Genomic DNA, 24419 nt, shown 5'->3' with positions numbered 1-24419 from the left:
CAGAAATCTGGGATAGAGATACTGACAGGTTTATTGGGTATGAGCTGAGCAGTAGAGTTAATACATCCCACTTCTTATCAGAGCAGTATACAATATAATATTTGGCTGGATTCCCATAGAGCATTAAGCAAAGAAATATTCTATTTCTTTGTTTTTATATTAAATATAAACTTGATAAGCTGAAACTTGATGGTTGCCTGGTCACCACTAGCTTTGCCTCAAGGATTGGTCTCAGGTTGATTTCATGATTGTGTCAGACTTCAGAATGGCAGCCTGGGTTTTTAATCTTCCTTGGTACCTTGACTCTTGAGAGTCCCTTATACTGCAAGGAGATCCAACCAGTCCATTCTAAAGGAGATCAATCCTGGATGTTCATTGGAGGGACTGATGCTAAAGCTGAAACTGCAATACTTTGGCCACCTCATGCGACGAGTTGACTCACTGGAAAAGACTCTGATGCTGGGAAAGGTTGGGGGCGGGAGGAGAAGGGGACGACGGAGAATGAGATGGCTGGATGGCATCACCGACTCTGTGGACATGAGTTTGAGTGTACTCCGGGAGTTGGTGATGGACAGGGAGGCCTGGCGTGCTGTGATTCATGGGGTCGCGGAGAGTCGGACACGACTGAGCGACTGAACTGAACTGAACTGAACTGGTACCTTCCAGAGCTCAGAGAGTCTCGAGCAGAGAACAAATGGACTTTGGACATCTCACTTATACCTTCCACAATGCTCAGATTATTATGAGTGAAAGGCCAAATCCTAGATACAGATTGCTACACAACAGGGCTCTGCCTGGAGAACTACTGGTCTCAAATTCATCATCATCGGTGTCAACAACTGGCATTTCTTGAGTACATCTCCGTTCCAGGCACTGTGTGAGGTACTGAAGGTAATCACGATGACCAGGACATGACGCCTCTCATCAGAGTGCAGTGCATGCGGGGGGACGAGCAGTTTCCTAAGTAGACCGAGTGACACTCAAGGCTGCTGTCCAGCTCTCATAGTTCCTGGGATGAAGCCACCATTGAGGAGGACAGGGTATTCAGGAAGGAGGGACTATCAGCCCAAGGATATCCAGAAGTTTGGCAAAGACTAACATAAGCAGAGAAGCCAGAGGACAGCATGCCAACCAGGGGAAGGATGCAGACCCAGGAACTGGGGTGCCTAAGGCATGTCTGAGGACTGGAAAATATCCTGTGAAAGGCTCTGACTGGGTTGGTATTCTCGGTTAGAAGGCGGCTCTGGGCTGAACTAGTGTCAGAAGTTAGAACTCGTGGGCCTCACACTCTGGCTACTTCGCATGGGTCCGCCATGCCTGGCCCTCCTATCCCATCCTTGATCTGAAGACTGATGAGGATGAGCGGGTCATGACCGACAGGCAGCACACAGAGAAGCCGGTGGTCCCCGGGGGAATCCGTGTAGAGCCTTCGATCGTTCGTGTCACCTGGCGTGGGAAAGAGGCCAGCCTCTGCCATTTTAGGGGGTGCAGCAGCGTTATTGCCCCTTGATGAATCTGTCACCCTGAGATAGCAGCTTGTAGCAACAGTGACTGTGACAGATACCCCGTTTTCTCCTCTCTGCGTGCCGTTCAAACATTCTTCATTTTGTCGGTGTAGATCCTTGATAAATCGGTTCTCTTTTGGATCTCCACAGTCATTTATATTATCCATTATTTGGCAAGAGAAATATTTTTTTTCCTAACAAGGAGACTCATTTTTTAAAACCCTTTTGGTAGGTCCTTTCCCTGCCAGGAATCTTCCTTTGGGGATCAGTACTTGGGGAAAAAAAAAATCTTTGCCTGAGTAGTCTAAGCTGCTGGGAAGGATTGAAGATGGAGTAGGCTGGACACCGTAATAAATTTGTTGGTGTCTAGCCTGGAGAATCCCAGGGACGGGGGAGCCTGGTGGGCTTCCGTCTATGGGGTCACACAGAGTCGGACACGACTGAAGTGACTTAGCAGCAGCAGCAGCAGTCTGACTGGACATGGAACAACAGACTGGTTCCAAATAGGAAAAGGAGTACACCAAGGTTGTATATTGTCACCGTGCTTATTTAACTTATATGCAGAGTACATCATGAGGAACGCTGGGCTGGAAGAAGCACAAGCTGGAGTCAAGATTGCCAGGAGAAATATCAATAACCTCAGATATGCAGATGACACCACCCTGATGGCAGAAAGTGAAGAGGAACTCAAAGGCCTCTTGATGAAAGTGAAAGAGGAGAGTGAAAAGGTTGGCTTGAAGCTCAACATTCAGAAAACGAAGATCATGGCATCTGGTCCCATCACTTCATGGGAAATAGATGGGGAAACAGTGTCAGACTTTATTTTTTTGGACTCCAAAATCACTGCAGATGCTGATTGCAGCCATGAAATTAAAAGACGCTTACTCCTTGGAAGGAAAGTTATGACCAGCCGAGATAACATATTAAAAAGCAGAGACATTACTTTGCCAACCAAGGTCCGTCTAGTCAAGGCTATGGTTTTTCCAGTGGTCATGTATGGATGTGAGAGTTGAACTGTGAAGAAAGCTGATCGCCGAAGAATTGATGCTTTTGAACTGTGGTGCTGGAGAAGACTCTTGAGAGTCCCTTGGACTGCAAGGAGATCCAACCAGTCCATTCTAGAGGAGATCAATCCTGGGTGTTCATTGGAAGGACTGATGCTAAAGCTGAAACTCCAATCCTTTGGCCACCTCATGCGACGAGTTGACTCACTGGAAAAGAGTCTGATGCTGGGAGGGATCGGGGGTGGGAGCAGACGGGGACGACAGAGAATGAGATGGCTGGATGGCATCACCGAGTCGATGGAGATGAGTTTGAGTGAACTCCGGGAGTTGGTGATGGACAGGGAGACCTGGCGTGCTGTGATTCATGGGGTCGCAAAGAGTCGGACACGACTGAGTGACTGAACTGAACTGAACTGAGTCTGATGAGAAAGTAATGCAAGAAGGCACAGTGGTTATCTGAGGAGCTTTACAAGTAGCTGAGGAAAGAAGAGAAGCGAAAGGCAAGCGAGAAAGGGAAAGATGTCCAGCTGAACGCAGATTCCAGAGTATAGCAAGGAGAGATAAGAAGGCCTTCTTAAACGGACAGTACAAAGAAACAGAGGAAAACGATTGAATGGGAAAGACTGGAGACCTCGTCAAGAAAATTGGAGTTACCAAGGGAACATTTCGTGTAAGGATGGGCATGATAAAGGACAGAAACAATAAGGACCTAACAGAAGCAGCAGAGATTAAGAAGAGGTGACAAGAATATACAGAAGAACTATTTAAAAAAAAAAAAAGGTCTTAATGTCCCAGATAACCACAACGGTGTGGTCACTCATCTAGAGCTGGACGTCCTGGAGTGTGAGGTCAAGTGGGCCTTAGGAAGGATTACTACAATCAAAGCTAGTGGAAGTGATGGAATTCCTGCTAAGCTATTTCAAATCCTAAAAGATGATGCTGTTAAAGTGCTATTCTCGGTGTGTCAGCAAATTTGGAAAACTCAGCAGTGGCCACAAGACCGGAAAAGGTCAGTTTTCATTCCAATTCCAAAGAGAGGCAATGCCAAAGAATATTCAAACTACCATACAGTCGTGCTCATTTCACATGCTCAAAATCCTTCATGCTGGGCTTCAGCAGTATGTGAACTAAGAACTTCTAGATGTACATCTGGGTTTAGAAAAGGCAGAGGAACCAGAAATAAATTGCCAACATCTGTTGGATCATAGAAAAAGCAAGAGAATTCCAGAAAAACATCTGCTTCATTGAGATGCTAAAGCCTTTGTGTGAATCACAACAAACTGGAAGTTTCTTAGAGACAGGAATGCCAGACTACTTTATCTGTCTCCTGATAAACCTGTATGCAGGTCAAAAAGCAACAGTTAGAATCAGACATGGAACAATGGACTGGTTCCAAATTGGGAAAGGAGTATGTCAAGGCTATATATTGTCACCCAGCTTGTTTAACTTATATGCAGAGTACATCATGAGAAATGCTGGGCTGAATGACTCACAAGCTGGAATCAAGATTGCTGGGAGAAATATCAACAACCTCAGATAGGCAGATGACACCACTCTAATGGCAGAAAGCATAAAGTAACTAAAGAGCTCTTGATGAAGTTGAAAGAGGAGAGTGAAAAAGCTGGCCTGAAATTCAGAATTCAGAAAACTAAGATCATGGCACCCATCCCATCACTTTGTGGCAAATAGAAGGGGAAAAAGTAGAAGAAGTGACAGATTTTCTTTTCTTGGGGTCCAAAATCACTGAACACAGTGACTGCAGCCATGAAATTAAAAGACACTTGCTCCTTGGAAGGACAAGCCTAGACAGTGTATGAAAAAGCAGAGAAACCACTTTGCTGACAAAGGTCCATATACTCAAAGCTAGGATTTTTCCAGTGGTCATGTACAAGTGTGAAAGTTGGACCACAAAGAAGGTGGAGCACCAAAGAATTGGTGCTTTAAAATTGTGGTACTAGAGAAGACTCTTGAGAATCCCTTGGACAGCAAGGAGATCAAACCAGTCAATGCTAAAGGATGGTTAGGGATGGATTTGTCAGATCTGCTGTGGGTGGTGAGGGCACTTACGCATACTGTGACCTCTGACCTCTCTGCCTAGAGGAAATCTCAGGTGAATACTCATGCTCATACCCTTACTTTTTGACTGGCTTCCTACACTGTTCAGTTTTTTAAACTAAGTCACAGAAATAAATTGACCAAGGTACACAGCATAATTAGCTTTGTAAGAATGGAACTAAGAATGCTTAACTGGCACAAGAGGTCCATTTTCTGAGACAAAGGATGCTCCTTACCAAGGAACTCATCATTCTTCCCGCCACTGAGAGCTGCCCCTTTATGGACTCATGTGTCCCTGAGAGATAGCACAAACCCATGCTTCAGCAGGAGAGAATACAGTGTGATTACTGAGCCCCAGTGAAACATCCAAGCCTGGGGTATTATGATGGTTCCTATTCTCATGTAACCCTGATAGAAATAATGAACTGGCATCGCCAGCAGGCAGCAGTCATCATATTTTCATAAACCTCGCAGAGTGGGACATGTTGCCACATCCAGGCAACCATGGGTATATAGTTTTAACCTTGGCTTCAGACATTTAGAAATGAAATTAGATCTGTTGCTTCATCTTACTCAGATGATCCCAGGGAATTGATTCATACTAGCCAGACTCCAAAGAGATTAAAACAAAACAAATAAAACACAACTGGAATGTCCATTTATTAAATCATAATGAGATGCATGCTCTGCAAATTAATGAGATATGCATGTCATCAGACTCGCAAGTTCCAGGAGAAAGCAGATTCCAACAGGGAGTTTCCTTAGTGAACGGGGATCAGAGTTGAGGAGCTGGGTGGACTTGGATGGCCTTGGGTGTTTTCATAAAGCCCTTCGTGGGCTCCTGGTCACCTCTGTCTCCCAAAGGTGATTTCTGGCAAGGGGGGACCGCTGTTGCCGCATCTCTGGTCAGAGTGGCCACGTGCAGACGCTTCTTACACCCGCTGCCTCCCTCCGCCTTAAAGGCCAGTCACCAGCCTGCACTCTTCTTTTGTTGTTCTAGCCTCACTGTTTTTATTTCAACAGGCATTGATGTTGGTTATAATTTCCAGGCTCACTGATTTAACTTCAGTGAAATGGCATTCAGTAAAATGCCAACTGCATTTCAGTGTGGCTGCTGTTTGAGGATTCTCAGAAAGATGCCCAATCCTCGCCACCCACCCTAGTCTATACTGAGTGGACCGTGTAGGTGCCTAAGTGCCATTTCTTTACAGGTTCTGCTTGACCATATTTCAGCTTCATTCATGGGCTCATGACCCTCTCTCTGCTGCTTTGGGAGAAGGACTATTAGTGGTCTGTTGACAGTTGGTTCACTTCTAACCCTTAGGAAAGAACCAAGCCTAAAATACTCTCTGGTTTCAAGATGCACAGGGTGATGGAGGAAATTTTACAAATAGTACCACTGAGGTCAAGAAATGCTACATTTTCCACAGTGGTGGGAGCAGTTTCCTGCCAGTGACTTTGGGAAAGGTGAAGTTCACCCCATCTGTGCCTTTGTCCCAGCTAGAGAGGGGGGCTTCCCCAGTGGCTCAGCAGTAAAGAATCTGCCTGCAACGCAGGAGATGCGGGTTCGATCCCTGGATCGGGAAGATCCCCTGGAGAAGGAAATGGCAGCCTGCCCCAGCATCTTGCCTGGTAAATCCCATGGACAGAGGAGCCTGACAGGCTACAATCTGTGGGGTCACAAAGAGTTGAACACAACTTAGTGACTAAACAACAACAAGGTAGAAAGGACGCCCAGAGGGAGAAGCAGGAAGGGAATGTCTCCTTTTCCACACTGAACAGTGTGGCTTCAGGACAAATGGGAAAGCATTTTACTCCCTCTGCTCACTTACTTCATGTAAGCATCATCTCCTGGAGACTGTCATTTAAGTAGCATCTAAATGCTTTGGGATGTTTAGCCTGGAGGATGGAAGGCAGGGGATTGACATTTGCTCACTTAACTAACATCTATTGAAACTAATACGTGTCAGACAGTATGGCATGGCTGCTGAAATGGATTCATTACCGCCCTGGCCACACAGGCACGTCCTGTCTGCCAGAGGCAACAGGCAGTAAACAGGCAACTTACAATCTGGTCTTACTGCCTGTCTCTAAGGTGGGCGGCAGGAGCTGGTGGAGTTGGGGGGAATCCCAGGGAGAGATGTGGACCCTGCCCAAGCCTTGAGGAAGGCTCCCCAAGAGTGGTGTACAGTGACCTGGACTTGGAAGGATTGTCTTCAAGTATCTACCAGGTTGTCAAGCAGGGGAGAGAAATGGTTAATTCTCTAAGACCCAGTTATCTAAGGATATGATGTGCTTACTGTGTTGGATAAAAGATGTCTCATTCAATTTGAGATGTAATTTTTAAAATATAACTTGGAAGAGTTGATCCCGCTTTGAACTTATGTATCACCAATACTTAGCGATGGGGAAAGTAAAATCTCTGAATATCAGAATGTTTCATTTGTCTAGCACCACACCGAGTGAATGAAAGAATCAAACTAGGCTTTTATAATATTTTAAAAGATTTACCCTCTGGAATGGAGCATGCCAGCACGGAGGCTGGAGGCAGGTGGTACAGATTTTCTTTTGGTTAGAAAACCAAAAGGTGCACAGAGTGGAAAGTGGCCAGCTCGCCAGGAGCTGTGATAATATGCGTCGTGAGTTCAGACCTCTTAGTCTGAGCTGGGTTTGTGACCAGGAAGAGAAGAGATGGAGGTGGGAAAAGGAGAGGTACCAGTTCACACCAGCAAGTCTGGAAACGATCATGGAGGTGGTTCAGAAGGAGGGACCAGGAGCCCATGACTCAGTGACAAGTACAGGTGCACCGGGGCTGCACACAAGACCACACCGCAGCTTCCGATAGGCTTGCTGTGCTCTCACAGTGCACGTCCCAGGATGAGCCTCTGAGGGTGGAAGCAATTTCTAGTCATCCTCAGAAGTGCCTTGTGGGAACTTCTCTGGAGGTTCGGGGTTAAGACTCCACGCTTCCAGTGCAGAGGGCATGGGTTCCATCCCTGGTCTGAGAACTGAGATCCCGCATGCCACATGGCACAGCCAAAAGGTAAAAAAATTTTTAAAAGTGCCTTGTGAGAGAGCTGTTGGAGGCCAGGGGACAAGCAAAAAGTGCAATCAAAAGCCACGGCCAACAGGATGGAGGTACAAGATATTTCCCAAGTGTGGCTGTTAGTCTGCACAGATTCGTAACTGCTTACCAAGCAGAACTTGAGAGAGAAGGAAGACAAGGGGATGGAGGAGGGAGGCAGGGAGCAAAAACCCCACAAGATGCACAAGTGGAGTTGACAGTCTGCCCGGGGTTCAGAATCATCAGTTAGCGCTCCTGTTAATCTCCTCCAGACTGGATGTCTGCACTCCTTGCAAATTCATCACTCATGAGAACTAATTCTAGCTGCTGAAATTTCGCTGTGTTTCTCCTAACACAACATTCCTGGCTGTTGGAAGCTCCCCTCACTTATCCTCCTCTGACTACCCCCTTCCCCACCTCCAATCCACTGTCAGCAAGGCTGAGTTGAAAGTGGGTTTGTCTGAACCTCCCTCAGATGTGTTTCCCCTGTGTGCTCACTCCCTAGACTTCCTGGGGATGCTGTCCTTTTGGCTGATGCAAGAATCAAAAAGTTACACATTTGGAAGTAGGTCCCTGGATCATAGCACAGCTTTGGACAATGTCTTGTCCAGCCCAACCCTTTACTGTGGACAAGTTTTATTTTATTATTATTATTTTTTTTTTTGGTAACTGTTTTACTCCAAATGGAGTGTGCTGCCAATTTCTCACGCTTGGGGAAGAGTTTGTCCTTCTTCCCCTCCTGCCCAACTCCTGGACTTCAGCTCTGGTTATATATAAACTTTCTAAGGGGTGTGTGTCCCATCTCCCTTCTAGTGTCCCTTGTTTTTCCTCCTCTAGAGCTTTCCCAGATCAGCTTCTACCTTCTCAGCTTTCAAAGTATTAACCAAATCTCAGGGGTAATGGGACATTTGGCCATTACATTTCACCAAGGGTGCCTTGCTGAAGTCAGCCTGCACATGGTTCTAATACGTGAATCTCCCCTTGTCCCTTTCAGGTTTGCAAGGAGAAAGCTCTGGCATGCACATAAGCAAAACTCTAGTTGCTGAAGTAATTGCATTACATCTTTGAAAACATTCAGGTTTTACTGGTCATTCTGGTCTACAAATCCAAATAATGTGCTGAAATCTATTTTGCTAAGTGAGCCTTGCAACTAAGCACCAGAGATTTGACAACTTAAAAAGCTTTGCTTTATTTTATTATTTTAAAAAATCTGTCCTATTGACCAGAGTAAGAGGAATAGAACTCAGATTCCTTAGTATGTGTTCCAGACATTCATCCAGTGAACACTTGTTGAATCTCACAGACAGCCAAGACAAAGGGCCAACTGGTGACTGCCCAGTGGTTGTTACACATCCAACAGACTCTGCTGTCCAGAGGAGGAATGCCCAGGTTTGATTGAGTTTTCAAGTGTTTTTCAGAGACCCACTGGGCCTGGTTAGTCCTACTCGGTTTCTCTGGTTTGCAATATACAAAGAAGTTTGTTTTTTTGCCCAATTGCACTGTTGTTGTTCAGTCCCTAAGTGATGTCAAACTCCTTGTGACCTCATGGACTGCAGCACGCCAGGCTTCCCTGTCCTTCACCATCTGCTGGAATTTGCTCAAACTCGTGTCCATTGAGTCAGTGATGCCATCCAACCATCTTGTCTGTCGTTTCCTTCCCCTCCTGCCTTCAATCTTTACCAGCATCAGGGTCTTTTCTAAAGAGTTGACTGTTCGAATCAGGTGGCCACAGTATTGGAGCTTCAGCATCAGTCCTTCCAGTGAATATTCAAGATTGATTTCCTATAGAATTGACTGGTTTGATCTCCTTGCTGTCCAAGGAGCTCTCAAGAGTCTGCTCGAGAACCACAGTTTGAAAGCATTAATTATATAAAAATACTCTCTTCACTAATATGCCTTTGAGTAAGTGTTCTCAGGGAAGCTTGAGCAGTTTCCTAAAATTGAGGACTTGGTAAAATGCTTGGAAATACCCATTCTCAAAGATCAAGTTTGAAAAGCGGGTCTCCAGAACATCCTGTCCGCGCATCCATCATGTACCATCATGACTAGAGGTAGCTTCTCTCTCCTTCCCTTCCAGACCAGTGTAGAAGCTGAGGTCAGGATGTACAGTCAGTCGTGAATGATTCTGAGACTTGGTGCAAAATTTTTAATTATGTTGCTCTGTTTCCATGTTTAGAGGGTAGGACACTGGACTGAGTCCCTTCGGACTCATCTGTTCCTCTCTCCCACTCCCTTGGGTCTTCCTGATGGTGAGCAGGTCTCACTGCACAATATTTCAGCAGAGGGAAGCTGAAAAGTTAGATGGAGCTGGTGGGATAGAAAAGAGACAAACAAGGGGAGATAAGGGTGGGGAGCTGGCATTTAATGACTGCGATGTGATGGGCGCTTTCCTTTGTTATATCTTTTACCTGCATCCATCTGTTCATCTATCTGTGCGTTATATGTAATATAGATTATTATACAATGTATGTGATGTATGTTATAATATCTCTGATAATGTGAGTCCTATTTTCGTTGTTTTACAAAAGAACTTGAGACTTGGAGACAATACGTAATTTCCCCAAAGTCACTCTACCAGGCCTTGTTGGAGCCAGAATTTGAATCTGTGTCTTTTATCGCTCTAAATCCCAGGCTGAGGAAGCCGCACCACGAAATGCCTCTGAAAGCAAAGTCAGCCCTCAGGGGACAGGACTTGCAAAGTCACCCATCTCTTCATCTTCACGCTCTTCCTCCCGTTAGACTAAAGGGCACGTTCCGGGTTGCTGTTTCCAGATGAAGACTCAGTTGCCAGTGTGGACTGCTGCACTCAGAGGCTTTTTATGTAGAATATTTGCAGTATGTTTGGGCACTTATGCTGTGTGTGTGTTAGTCGCTCAGTCATGTCTGACTCTTGCGACCCCATCCTGTAGCCCGCCAGGCTCCTCTGTCCATGGAGATTTCTCCAGGCAAGAACACTGGAGTGGGTTGCCATGCCCTCCTCCAGGGGATCTTCCCAACCTAGGGATTGACCCAGGTCTCCCTCATTGCAGGTGGATTCTTTACCAGCTGAGCCACCAGGGAAGCCCAGGAGGCACATTTCAGGTGCTCAGAAGATTTGCTTGTATGTGTTACTTGCTTTCCCAGCTACACTGGGCAAGAGAAGCAGGCTGGAACATCTGCCCAGCCCTGAGCTCCCGGGTCTGGACGGCAGCTTTTCTATCCTCTGTACCCACTGCAGCAGTGCAGGGGAGCCACGCGCTGAACCAGGGCTGCCGGATATGACCTGATCGGGGTTTGGTTCAGCAAAAACTCGGGTTCACTTTTCTTCATCCCTCTCTCCCAATGATGGGCCACCTGTCTTTCTAGAAGGCAGGCTTGGGTAGGACATTAGGTGTTGATCTCCTAACGTTAAGAACACCGCTGCTCAGAGCTGCTTCCCCGAGGAGGGCTGTGTCTATTGAAGAGAGAGGTTGGACTTGCCAGGTGCTGTGGTGATGCGTTGGGGCTGGCCCTGGTCCCTTCCCCTCTGTGTTCTCCACCATGGTTGACGGCAGCCCCTGTGGTCCATGCTGGATACCTGGGAGGCATCCTGGCCTTCCCTCTCTCCATAGCTAATCACCTCATCTTCCTGTTTTTCCCTCCGGACTCCTTTTGGAATCCATTCCCCCAACCGCTACCACTGGCTGTGCCTCCGGTCCTTCCCTTGTCTGCTCACAGCGGCTGACTTATCTTCCTGCCTCAAACCCACCCTCCACACGGCTACAACGTCAGTTGCCCACATGGCTCCTCCGTTCTCTGTGCTAAGTCACTAAGTCCTATCTGATTCTTTTTCGACCCCATGAACTGTAGCCTGTCAGGCTCCTCTGTCCTTGGGATTTTCCAGGCAAGAGTACTGGAGTGGGTTGCCAGTTCGTTCTCCGGGGGATCTTCCTCACCCGGGGATCACATCCATATCTCCACTTGGTGGGTGGATTCTTTGCCGCGGAGCCGCCTTTGCCCATTTATCCGTTGGTGGACACAGATTGGTTTCACGTCTTGGCCGTGCTACAGTGAGCGTGGGAGCACATGTGTCTCTTCACGGCACTGATGTTGTCTCCTTCGGGAGTGTATCCAGAAGGGTTCCTGGATCACATGGCCGTTCCATCTTTAATACTTTGCGAAACATCCATATCATTTTCCATAGAGGCTGCCCCATTTTGCATCCTCACCGACAGTGCACCGGGGTTCCATTTTCTCCACATCCTAACACTTGTTAACTTTCATTATTTTTTTGTTGTTGATAATAACCATCCTAACAGGTATAAGTGTAATAACTCATCGCCTGTCACTACTTCTGATACCAGCTCCTTCCTGTTTTCTCTGTGTCTGTCTCTCAAACCAAAAGTCAATAAGGAAAAGCAGAACCTTAAATCAGGTCTAAGAAATATGCAAGAAGTTAGAAGGCTGCAGTGAATTATGACAGTGAAGTTACATTAAAGGGGAAAGCGGTAACAGCTGATTGTTGTCTGGAAGTCTTTTCAGCAGGTATCTGTTCTTGTAGGGACACTGATACTGTCCAAGGGCAGAGGAGGAGGCAGAACATCCCTTAATGTAGCACAATCCTTGTAGTCAAGTCTTGGTGCCGCTCTGTGGAAGCTCTCACACTGTCACACCATTTCATTTTCCAAGAACAACTGCCTTGCTGGACCAGCCATGGTTGGCCGTGGGTGATTTGCACTTTCATTTATGTTAACAGCCCTCTTCATGGAAAACTTCCTCCGTGAGACTTGTCCACAAAACGGCAGTGGCATTTTAGGTAACCCAATGCATTCTCTCTACAAACAGAGGCCAGGTTGCTCCCAGCACCTGGCCTTGCTCACTGGGTTCTTCTGGAACGTCCGTCAGTGGCACCGAACTTTGTTGTTTTCCCACCTTCCGGGAGGGTAGTGTACAGGAGGGAGGAGTCAGGGTGAGTGAGGACTCTGACGGCGCCCTGGGCTGTGCAGCGGAGGGCGCTCCTGCATCCTCCCTTCATCCTTGTCTCTCTTTCAGAGCCCAGCCAAAGGGCTCAGCAGCCAGCGGTGAAACCCCCTTTTCAAGAACATGTTTGTTCATCCAAACATTGACCCAGAAGCTGCCATAGGTAGACCCTGAGCTGGGCAGATCCAAGAAGAAAGTAAAACATGAGACATGGTCCTGCCTTGAGGAGGGTGTGGACGGTCAGGGCAGTGTACTGTATAGGAAGGGTCACCATGGAGCTCTTTTTGTGCTGCCATGGGAACGCAGAGCAGGGCACCCACACTGCCCAGCAGCAGAGGGCTGGGTCTTCCTAGTAATACCCTAGTTGGGATGTGCCAGTTGGAAAGGGCCAGGGGAGGGCAGCCCAGGTAGAGTGCAGACCTTCACTTTGGTCCAGAAATAAAAAGTGCTCTGTGGATTGCAAACCAACCCTAAGCATCTTAGCAACTAGACCCAGTGTCTGGGAAATGGGGAAGTCAGGTCCAGTAGCCGGGCTCTATTTGCAGTTGAAGGGGCCAGTGGGCAAAGGAAAGGGCCTGCAGAGAGAATTCAAAGACTGAAACCTAAGGTTCAGTTCTCAAGCCTCCTTCCCTTTAGTGAACAAGCAAGACAGTTAAGAACACAGACCCGGAATCAGACAGACGGGGCTCGTGTCCCGACTTCGCTGCAAGTTAGCTTCTCTGCTTTTAAAATGAGAATTATACGAGGGACTGTATACAGGGCTCTGGTATGAAGGGACCACGAGGAATAGCACCGTGACCTTGAGACTGATGGCAGCTGAGCCATAATTGCCCTCAGACCCTCAGTGATCAAGGAGGGAGGAAGCAGTTACCCCGCCCAAGGGAGAGTCTGGTAGAGCCCCCTCCCTGGGAGCAGCACTGCCCTGGGCTCAGGGCTGTAACCAGCCTGAGTCAGGTGGAAGGGCCCAGGGCATCATCCTGCCCTGCCCTCCTCCCACCTCCCTCATCTCCCCTGGGGTCCCCGCTGGCTGACCCCCCAGCAGATGTCAGAGAATTCAGCCCTCAGCAACCTTTCATACAGGCCAGCCTCCTGGGGACGGAGTGGAGTGGAGAGTGGCTCTGCAGGTCCAGGCAGGCTGTCAGAGATGCACCCCTCCTGGGGGAGTAAGGTTTAAGTGAGAGAACAGAGCAAAGCGCTTGGTGGGACTTTTGACCCCAAATAAGCGTTTGCCTGAGGCTGCACTAGAAGCCAATGTACGTCTGTGTGAGTGTGCCAGGGGAGATGAGACGACAGACAGAGTAGCAGAGGGAAGACGGGAGGGAAAGCATGCTCCCCGGATGGCCCTCCGAGACTGGAATGGACGTGAGGCAGGAGCTGGTGGAGCCGGGTTGCTGGCACTGGGGGTGCATCTGTATTGGCAAGTTCAGACGTTATTCTGAATCACGGGCTTTTTGGCCTAGAACAATTGGGAATGGCTTTATCATCCTTGAGAACCTATCAATTTGTAGATTATTTACTGGTTTCATATGTAAAATGTGAACACAGAGATGAAATTGAAACCTGCAGATGGGCAGGCCCAGGACTGTGAAGTCAGCATCCTGTATGTGAAGATGGAAACATCTCAGAGTTGTCCTTTCTGCTAACTGAACCTGCCGCACAAGCCACTCATGAAATAGCCTCGCCTGGGGGCCCTGTGAAATTTCTGGGTCTGAGGAAGATTTTACAACATCTCCTTGCCCTTCCGTTCTGTTTCAATCCCTGTTGTAAAACCTTCTTTCTTAAATTTAACTTAGTCCCCAAGCTCCATCCGTTTCCTTTCTTTCCATTCTCAGTGAAAGTGAAAGTCGCTCAGTTGTGTCCAACTCTTTGCGACCCCATGGACTATTTAGTCCATGGAATTCTCTAGGCCAGAATACTGGAGTGGGTAGCCTTTCCCTTCTCCAGGGGACCTTCCCGACCCAGGAATCGAACCCAGGTCTCCCACATTGCAGGTGGATTCTTTACCAGCTGAGCCACCAGAGAAGCCCAAGAATACTGGAGTAGGTAGCCTATCCCTTCTGCATCGGATCTTCCCAACCCAGGAATCAAACTGGGGTCTCCTGCATTTCAGATGGATTCTTTACCAACTGAGCTATATCAGAGAAGCCCCCCATCCTCAGTACCGAAACACAAACAGTATTTTGTGTTTCCCCTCCCCAAAAGAGCTAAAACCAGAAGAAATTGGATTACTTTAAGAAAATTGGCACATGAAGAATAAATCTTTCTTGAAATTTTCTTAAAGGTTTTTTCCCTTGAAAGCTGAACTGTAAAATAAAACACACTCTGTTGTTGACAAACAGAAACCTCACGTATCTACAATTTTGTTGGTTTCCAAGATGAACTAACATTTCTCTCTGTCTGCTTTTCCTAATATGCACATTGCATTTACCCTAAATCCTCATTATGGGAAGCATTTCTGCGTCCGTCTCTCAGCCCCAGGCTTTCCTGGGCAGTGAAATACGGGCTTCGTGGTTTCAGAAGCACTGGCTCTCACTCATTTCGCCAAAAGCAGCAAATCTTTAAAAATGAAATTTTCCAGGCTCTTAGTCCCTAAACCAACCCTGTAGGGAGAGATGGTTTTGAATCTTATCGGCCCACAGAACGTCTCACAGTGTTTAAAAGTGTCGTCAGCCCTTCCCCTATACAGCAGAGGCAGTGAGGCTGTGCAGAGTGCCGGAGTGGCTGAAAAAATGTACTGAAAGCTGTGCTTTGGACCTTTATTAAATTTCTTACTTGCCGACAGCCTCAGTCCCTCAAAGGCCGAGAGCCGGTTGATGCCTGTTCCCTTGTTCTCATTAAACTGGTCTCTGGGCTGTAGCTGTGCTTTGAACAACACTGGGCTGCGTGGGAAGATTCCGGGCTCGTCTGGGGGCAGGACTCTCTCACGGTGGCTGCTGCCACCCTGGGGGTTGTCTCAGGCCCAGAACCAAGTTCTGTGCCATCCAGCTTTTTGCCCAGTCTTCTGGAATGCAGCCTTGCCCTCTGCTCTGTCCATCACAGTCACAGCCTAAATCTCACCCCTTTCCGATGTCCAGTCCCAACCAGGGCCTGCCTCTGTCTGCCCCGTCCCTCCTTCCCACCCCCAGGCCTCAAGCATGGACCAGATCTTTCCTTTGATCTCCCAGCCAGTCAAGGGCTTCACAGGTGGCTCTGGCAGTAAAGAACCCACCTGCCAATGCAGGAGATGCCTGAGAAAAGGGTTCAACCCCTGGGTCAGGAAGATCTCCTGGAGGAGGCCAATGGCAACCGACTCCAGTATTCTTGCCTGGAGAATCCCATGGACAGGGGAACCTGGTGGGCTAATATTCCATGGTCACAAAGAGTCTGATGTGACCGCAAAGAGTCTAACGTGACTGAAGCAACTTAGAATGCACGCACGCACAGCCAGCCAAACAAACTGGGAGAAGGAGGCACAGAGCCACAGCATCTTAAAGCCAGCAAGAATGTTAGGAATTTTCCAGTCTGGCCTCTTTGTGTTTAGATGAGGACATCTTGGTCCAGAAAAATGTATCCCTGGCATATTCATCCCTGGTGAAGGTCACGTCAGAGCTGGTAGCAGACCTGGGCGGGAGAACCCACAGTTTCGTGGCATGAGTTGCATTAGGGGTATTTAATAAAAATTCCCTATTGTGACTGTCAGTACCTCCAGAACTAGATGTTTTCTCTACCAACATCCTAAATAATTTTTTTTGACTGCCTGCCCCTCACAACATGTGAGATCTCAGTTCCCCGATCAGGAATGGAACCCAGGCCCGCTGTAGTGAAAGCTCTGAGTCCTAACCACTGCACCTAGATTAGCTTTGAAAGTTCAATTTTAAGGGTTCATTGGGGAAAAGGTCATGGTATTATAACTTACGTTAGCTTGTGCTTATTACATGTTAATGGGAGAAACTGTAACCTTTCAGATACCCAGGTTAGGTGTGGTAGGGTGAAACTGTGCATTTGGGGGCCACTTATGGCAACTTGGTTACTCAGGTTTGTAAAATTTCTCTATTTTGCTCTGGTTAAATAAAGTGAGCCTGGAAGGGTTCTAAAATGTATTTGTTGTCATTTTAGTCCATAAGTCACATCCAGCTCTTTTGCAGTCCCATGGACCGTAGCCCGCCAGGCTCTTTTGTCCATGAGATTTCCAGGCAAGAATACTGGAGTGGGTTGCCATACCCTCCTCCAAGGGATGTTTCCAACCCAGGAATCGAACCTGCATCTCCTGCGTTGAAGGCAGATTCTTTACTGTTGAGTCACCAGGGAAGCTCTCTGTAGAGTACACCAAACATACCTTCTGTTTGTTTCCTTAACCTTTCTTCTACTGGGGATGATATCACGGGGAGTAAGATCAGTGACGTTTAAGATGAGCTCAGTGTACATGTTCACCCTCTGTTGCCACCTGGGTTAACCCTTTCTGCTGCCTGTGAAATCAGGTTTACTCCTGAGCCCACAGAAGGTTCGGATTCCTGGCTGAGCTTGTGTCTGCAGCACACGCGGTGCAGGTTTCTCCACTCGCGCGAAGACAGCGCTTCCTCCGGGCAGGGCGTCGGGCCACCACGTGGTGCTGGGTCCACAGCCGGTTCAGACCCTCACGCCTTCTTGTCTTCCAGGCTCTGCGGCTACCCTCCTTTCTATGATGAAAACGACTCCAAGCTTTTTGAGCAGATCCTCAAGGCGGAATATGAGTTTGACTCCCCCTACTGGGATGACATCTCTGACTCAGGTAGGTCTCATGCCTCGGGGACCCCACACCCAGACGACCTGCATCTCCGACAGGCCCTGGGGGCTCAGGATGGTCCTGAGCTACACACTCTGAATTGACTTGTGAGCGGGGAGAGGCCTGGGCCCTGTGCCCCGGGCTGGCTGGGGCGGGGACGCACTCCTCCGCTGCCCGGCCAGACGCGACTCTGGGCGCTCCGGAGTGGGGCAGTGCGCGTCGTTGTCACTCGCTCAGTCGTGTCCGACTCTCCGCGACCCTGTGGACCGCAGCACTCCAGGCTTCCCTGTCCTTTGCCACCTTCCAGAGTTTACTCAAACTCATAAACTCCAGGAGACAGTGTTAGCTCGTGTTTATTGAGCGCTTACTGTGTGCTAAGAACCATAATCTCCAGATGTGTGCTAGCTCACCCAGTCCTCAGGACACAGGACAACCTGTCAGGTGGGGAGTCCCTTTAGCCCCATTTGACAGATAAGGAAACTGAGACCCCAGAAGGTGAAATAACCCGACGGAAGCCACACAGGTAGTAAGTGACAGAGCTGCGGTTTGAACCCATGCCTTCAAACCAGAGCCCACATCTCAGCTACTGTGCCACAGGGAACTCCCAGGGAAGTTCACCATTTCCCCCTCAGGGAGAAAAATCAAACCCAAGGCCCACAAGAGCAGATCAAATGTCTCTAACCTCACCTTCCTTCCTAACAGATGAGGATGGTGACGCTACTCCCTCCACTCTGGCAGGTGGTATAAGGATCAAATGAAATAATGAACCACCTATTCAAACATCACATTGTATTATTTGCATTGTCTCCTTCTAACTGGAAATGCCCTACTTTCTTCCTCGGTCTTCTGAAACTGTGGATGGAACTGTGGTTCTCCAAGGCTTTCAGGAAAGAGCCGCATGGGGACTAGTTTACTTCTGAGCTGGGAAGGGTGCAGCTGTCCCCCAGAAGTCCAGTCCTCTGGGCAGTGAGCCACTGGGCTCACGAGGTGACAGAGTTCCCCCTGGCACATGCCATCTCCCAGTCCTGGGACCTAGCCCCTCACCCACCGCCATCCTCTCAGTGTCCTACCCCGACTCACACCCACTCCTGGGCCTCCAAGCAGTTCCTCCACCCCACCGGGGCACACCTCCTGCATCATGATTTCCTGCTTGCTGTTTGTCATCATCCACAGGGGCTGTAGGAGGCGCTTCTGGCAGGCTGTGTGTCCGCAGCCCTGGCCCAAGCCCTGGGGAGCCTAGTGGGTGTTTGGGCAATTTTGTTGAATCATTGATGTCTTAACATGGAGAAGACATCAATGAAACAGCTCCCCGAGGCAGCGGTGAGCTGAGCGAGGGGCACCTGGTGACAAGGATTGTTCGTCTCTTCCCTGGACCACAGGTGCCACTAGCTGCCTGCTGGCAGGAAGGGACTCAGAGCCAGGAAGGCGGGTCCCAGGCCAGGCTCAGCTGCCTCCTCGTTCACTGCGTCACCACTCAGCACCTCAGGTCTCAGCTTCTCTTTTCCCCAAATGCTAGTGCCGCTTGCCTTTTGTCCCAGCTCCCTAGTGGCTGTGGAAGGCTGGTCTCATATTTGTCACGGTGCCCTTGAAATTCCCAAAGACCCGCTGGTATCTTATTGTCGTATCTCAGGCCACACACTGATTCCTGTCCTGCGCCTTCTTTCTGAACAGCAAAAGACTTCATTCGGAACCTGATGGAGAAAGATCCGAATAAAAGATACACGTGCGAGCAGGCAGCTCGGCACCCATGGTAAGAACATCACCCACTCGAGGGGCCAGTCGGCTGGGTCTCCACTGTGAAAACCACGGGTGAGGCTTGGTGTCCCATCTGGCCAGCGGCTCTCTTCCTTTCCCCACCCAGCCTTGGAGGACATGGTCTCTGAAGGAACTAATGACAGATGTGCAAGAAATAGCTGTAGCTTTTTCACTTTAGGTGAAATATCTTAGGCTCGTTTTTATTGAAGGTAATCCCCCCAGGAGGCTTTAAGAGCGGAGTTTTATTCCTTGAGCTTATTACTCAGCCAGTAAGTAGACTGAGGTTATATGTTCTTTTAAGGTGCTTTCCAGGTTAGCGTTTCGTCGCCTCCAGCGGGATGAAGTGATGTTTATGACATCCTGGACCACATTTCCTGTGGTGCCCTGAAGCTGCCTTGTTTCTGTGCCACTTGCTAGGGTTGAACCCGGTAACTTTGGGTCTATACTTCTCTGAGCCTTAATTTTCTCATCTTTCAAGTGAGGATGACGGTACCTAGTTTTCAGGGTCAGTGTAAGCAGAGTCTGAGATCACGGGCACACATAGAGGGTTTAGCACATCTGGCACGCAGCAAGTGCGTCATTAAGCTTTATTATTAAAGCATCGTGAGCCTCCTTTCTTAGACAAAGACCAGGAGCAGTAAAACAGCCAGTACAACATGCAGACTGTTGATGTTGGCAGAGGGGCAAGGCAGGGCTGAGAATCAAGCAGGACTTCACAGAAATGCCCGCCTTGCGCTATGAAAAGGCTGTTATCAGGCCACCTAGGGTGGGGCAGGGATTCCAGGCTGCATGAGCCTCCTGGGCCAGGCCTTGGGGCTTAGACTGTACACCCATCCATGAAGCTGCGGTGTTTAGTGAGAGTGGACGGGGAGAGCTGAGAGACAACACTGGAAAGGGGAGACCCAGCAGGTTCTAGCGTGAGCTCCAGCTGGGCCCGGTGGACCCCAGTCCTGGACTCGGGCTGTGCTGTGTGAGCCAGCTCTTTAACCTTTGAGCCTCACCTGTGGCTCTGAGATGGGAAATAACAGTGATATGTATCCTAGAGGGATTTTCAAGGGAGCAAATGAGATAATCCATGTGAAGAAGAGTACCTAATAATCTCCAATCTATTGGAATTCTTTTGCTTTTGGGCAGTGGGGCCCCAGACAGGTTTTAAGATGAGTGATCAAATTTGCATTTTCAAAACCTCAGCCTGGCGGCAGGATTGGGGACTAGGCATGGGAGGTGCCAGGAGGGGCAGAGCAGTCACGGGGAGAGGGCTGGCCCCGGGAGGGTGGAGGTGGTCTGCCCAGTGTCCCAGGAATGAAGGGAGGGGGCGGAGACAGGCCAGGGGTGGGGAAGCTATGGGTCCCGGGCTGACCTGTGGAAGTGGTGAGGCTATTCCAGATTGTCCAGTTCAAGGGGCTGGGAGGATGCTGTGCTGGGGGAACAGGCGGGCTGGAGTGAAAGAGATCGAGGAGGGTGCTGTGTCATCTTGACGCAGATCTGTTCTGGTGGGTGCTTTGCAGAATGAGTCTGGAGCTCAAGAAAGAGGTCCAGTCTGAGATGACTTCAGGGTCATCAGCCTGGGTCACATTGAGATGTATTGACATGTGAGCTGCACAAATAAATGCCTCCTTACTTCAGAGGTGGGGTTTTTTCCCCCCATGTTTTATAATGCTTACTGTGCATTTCAGAATTCCCAGAAAGTCAAGTGTCAGAAAATGGTAAAGACAAATGGTTTGACTCAAGCATTCCAGAAACACCCCGCTTGCCTGCATTTACAATATACCTGTTTCTCATATGTAAAGCTAGCCAGGCAACTTGAAAGCATGGATTCAGCTGAGAGCTTGCAGGATGTGAGACGTGGCTTTACCAGCATGCCCGCTCTGGAGACCGTGGTCCCAGTCCATGGATGACACCCGGAGGGCATCGTCCCTCACTCCGCACTTGCTCTTCCAACTGTGCCAAGGTCGGCTGGCTTGGCTAGGGCAGGGCCTCCCCTCAGCCTCAAAACAGACCCCTCCAGGCAGAACAGGGCTCCTTTCCAAGCTGTCCTTGCGGACGGCAGTCAGCCCATCTCAGCATATGTTTCCCAGCCCCGCACGGGAGGCCTCGCCTTCCTTTGGGTGATGGATGGTTGGGAGCCAACCGACTGCTGGCTGTTGCCTAAAAAACAGGCAATGGCAGGATGGGAATCCAGTCCCAGTGACAGGGAAACACCTTGACGAGGTTTGTTTACCTCATTTGGATTGTTCTGAGCCTCTGCCTCCAGTTTCAGTGACAAGCAAACCACAGTGATGATCCTGGGGGTCAGCAGGTGACCTCAGGCGATCCCAGGTGACACTCAGCCAGTCCCCATGGCAACAGCAGTTTGCCCTCCTGGGGGGACATGTAGGTGCTAATAGAACAGACTGTGGTGGTGTTATTTTTTAGTTGCTGGGTCATGTCTGACTCCTGTGCAGCCCCGTGGACTGCAGCCTGCCGGGCTCCTCTGTCCATGGCATTTCCCAGGCAAGAATACTGGATTGGGTTGCATTTCCTTCTCCAGGGGATCTTCCCAACCCAGGGATTGAACCTGTGTCTCCTGCACTGGCAGGTGGATTATTTATCATTGAACCACCCGGGAAGCCCAGAATAGATTGTATACAAAATATCAAAGGACCAAAAGGCGAGAAGAGGAGTTTGATGATCTGTGTGTGGAGAGAAAGAGCCACACAGACCTGACAGAGTGTGATTGATGTAAATGCCATCTCCATTGTTAGTTCAGAGGCAAAAATTGGAAAGCAAGAGACAATCGGAGATCTGGATGAAATAGAGGTGCCTGTAGCTTTACATGTGTGTACAGAATCATCAGGAAATTCTTCTGTATCTGAGGTGTTGTTCAATTCCCAGGACAGTCGAGGTGACATCCCACATGCCTTCTGTTTCTAAGATTCTGTGCCTCTGGTTTTGCCGGTGAACGATGCTGAAGCTGGGAGCGCTGAGCATCCCATGTTATCCTTGGGAACTTCCTGGCTGCTGGGAGTGACGCCTATTTAAGGAAGGTGGTGAGCTGTCATGAGCCGAGGTGGCTTCACCTCCAAGCCGGGTGTTTAACAGAGGCCTCTGGGCCACTGTCTGTCCTGCTGGGTCCTTCACCAGTGGCAGCATGCCTGGGCACTTCGGGAAGTGAGCACAGGACTCTACTAGAACAACTGAAGGTTTGCATTTTCCTCCCTTCTCGGCCATGCTCACCCACAGGGAAGGGCGTCTCCCTGACACCCCCAGCCAGCCTGTTTGGTTTGGGGGGAACTCTGCCTTGCAGCAGTGCTCAGTCCGAGGAGTTCTGTCTTTCCAGCCGCTTCTGCCCCCGGTTTCCAAGAAAGAGTTGGCCACCAACAGGTGGAATTGGTGTTCTTTTCTGAGGATGTAGCTATTACAAGAGGCGCAGGAGGAAGCGCATGAGCCCTCCAGGAGAAGAGGCTTCATAACATGTCTGCTTCCTCGGGTTTGCTCATTCACATATTTCTCTTCACTGATGTGTATCTGGGGAAAGGGGGCTATTGACAGTTGTTGGAAATGAAAACCTAGGGCCTCCCTGGTGGCTCAAATGGGAAAAAATCCACCTGCAATGCAGGAGCTGCTGCTGCTACTGCTGCTGCTGCTGCTAAGTCACTTCAGTCATGTCTGACTCTGTGAGACCCCATAGACCGCAGCCCACCAGGCTCCTCCATCCGTGGGAGTCTCCAGGCAGGAACACTGGAATGGGGTGCCATTACCTTCTCCAGCAGTGCAGGAGACCTGGGTTCAATCCCTGGGTTGGGAAGATCCCCTGGAGAAGGGAATGGCACCCAAATCTAGTATTCTTGCCTGGAGAATCCCTTGGACAGAGCAGCCTGGCAGGCCACAGTTCACGGGGACTGTGACTTCCCTGGTGGCTCAGATGGTAAAGCGTCTGTCTACAATGCGGGAGACCTGGGTTCGAGCCCTGGGTTGGGAAGATCCCCTGGAGAAGGAAATGGCAAGCCACTCCAGTACTATTGCCTGGAAAATCCCATGGACAGAGGAGCCTGGTAGGCTACAGTCTAGGGGGTCGCAAAGAATCAGACATGACTGAGTGACTTTCACACACATACTTCACTAAAAAAAAAAAGGCGGAAAAGGAAATGGAAACCTTGCTGGCTTAGGTTCATTTCTGAGCATCGTCTGAGCGGTGTATGTTTGGCCCCGCTGGGAAAACTAGGGGAGTCTATTGAGGGGGTCTTGTGCTGAGCTGGGATATAGGACTGCATTCCAAACTTAGATCCAGCCTGACACAGACTTCCCTTCCAGAGTGCACCAGCCATGTTTTCGGTTCTAACGGGAAAGGCTGATGGTGGGAATGTGTGTTTTACCCAGTGGTGGTTTCTTCCCTTCATGTCATGAAGTGAATGGACACAGCAGTCTGTGTCCAGGCTGGCCTGTGTCCCGGGCCGTCTGAGTCTGGGACCTGGCCGACTCGTCACCTTCTAGCCAGAAAGCATGGTCAGTGTCCCCGGCATCTGTCTACCCCTTAACTTTTCCAAAACCCAAGAAATTATTTCTGAAGCATCAGAAGTCAGCTTAGAATTGAATATTTTGGTGCTAAGAGAAAGGGAAGATGGATGGATTCAAGCCCAGGAAAGTTTCCCGTGAGATTGCCAGAGAATCGGGGTGGGAGGGTCGAATGTCGAGTGAGGATGGTGTTGAGGGTGAGAAGGATGTGAGGGAGAAGAATGGGCTGGAGAGACCCCCAGGTCATCGGTGAGGCTGGAGACCACAAGCCCAGAGAAAAGAGGGAGGCGTAAGAATAGCCTGGGGGGTGGGGGGAGGGGGGAAGTGGGGAAGAAAGGGAGAAGAGGTGTGACAAAGCAGAGGCAGGGAGTAACAGTCCTAGCGGGACTCCGAGGGTGGGAGGTAAAGACTAAGCCTGCCTTTCCTCCCTGTAATAGAAAGCTAAGGTCAAGCAGGAACGACATCAAGATTGCCCGGTGATGTCAGGGACCCTGTGGGATGTAGGGGGCTGTGGTCCTTGCAGTTCTGAGGACTTCTCAAGGAAACGCAGGAGAAGGTGTGCCAGCCAAGGCTGAGCTGAGACTGGGGTCCCTGTCACCGAGCCCAGAGCAGATAAGGGGCCCCGAGGGTGGGAGCAAGAGTGGAACGTGGCAGAACTTAGCTTAGCCAGGATAGATCAGAATGGAGCAGAGGGCCCGGGACGGTGAATGGTTCGTGGACCAGAGGCTCTGGGGATGCCAGGGAGAGGGGCCGGTGGGAGGAAGCTGGGAGGTCAGACCAGGTGGCAGACCTGCTCGCAACCTCAGGGGTGAGGCCTAGCAGGTAGAAAGCTGGGGGAAAGGGAGGGGAGCTGAGTTCAGGTT

The 24419-nt window shown here is 49.5% G+C and overlaps 1 protein-coding gene across 3 annotated transcripts in view; it reads left to right on the top strand.

Annotated features, from left to right (window-relative positions):
• Positions 1 to 24419, top strand: part of CAMK1D (calcium/calmodulin dependent protein kinase ID) — a 408921-nt gene that overhangs the window by 375097 nt on the left and 9405 nt on the right. For all 3 annotated transcript variants that reach the window (XM_088844185.1, XM_055427668.2, XM_055427673.2), the window contains 2 exons: positions 17201 to 17313; positions 18979 to 19057. In XM_088844185.1, the coding sequence (XP_088700311.1) occupies positions 17201 to 17313; positions 18979 to 19057 (192 nt within the window). The remainder of the gene's footprint in view (positions 1 to 17200; positions 17314 to 18978; positions 19058 to 24419) is intronic.

This window comes from Moschus berezovskii, chromosome 15 (assembly GCF_049115385.1).
Source record: "Moschus berezovskii isolate FMDL1 chromosome 15, NW_MosBer_1.0, whole genome shotgun sequence".
NCBI lineage: Eukaryota > Metazoa > Chordata > Mammalia > Artiodactyla > Moschidae > Moschus > Moschus berezovskii.
Note: the sequence above shows the minus strand (reverse complement) of the source record. Positions and strands in the feature narration are given on the sequence as shown.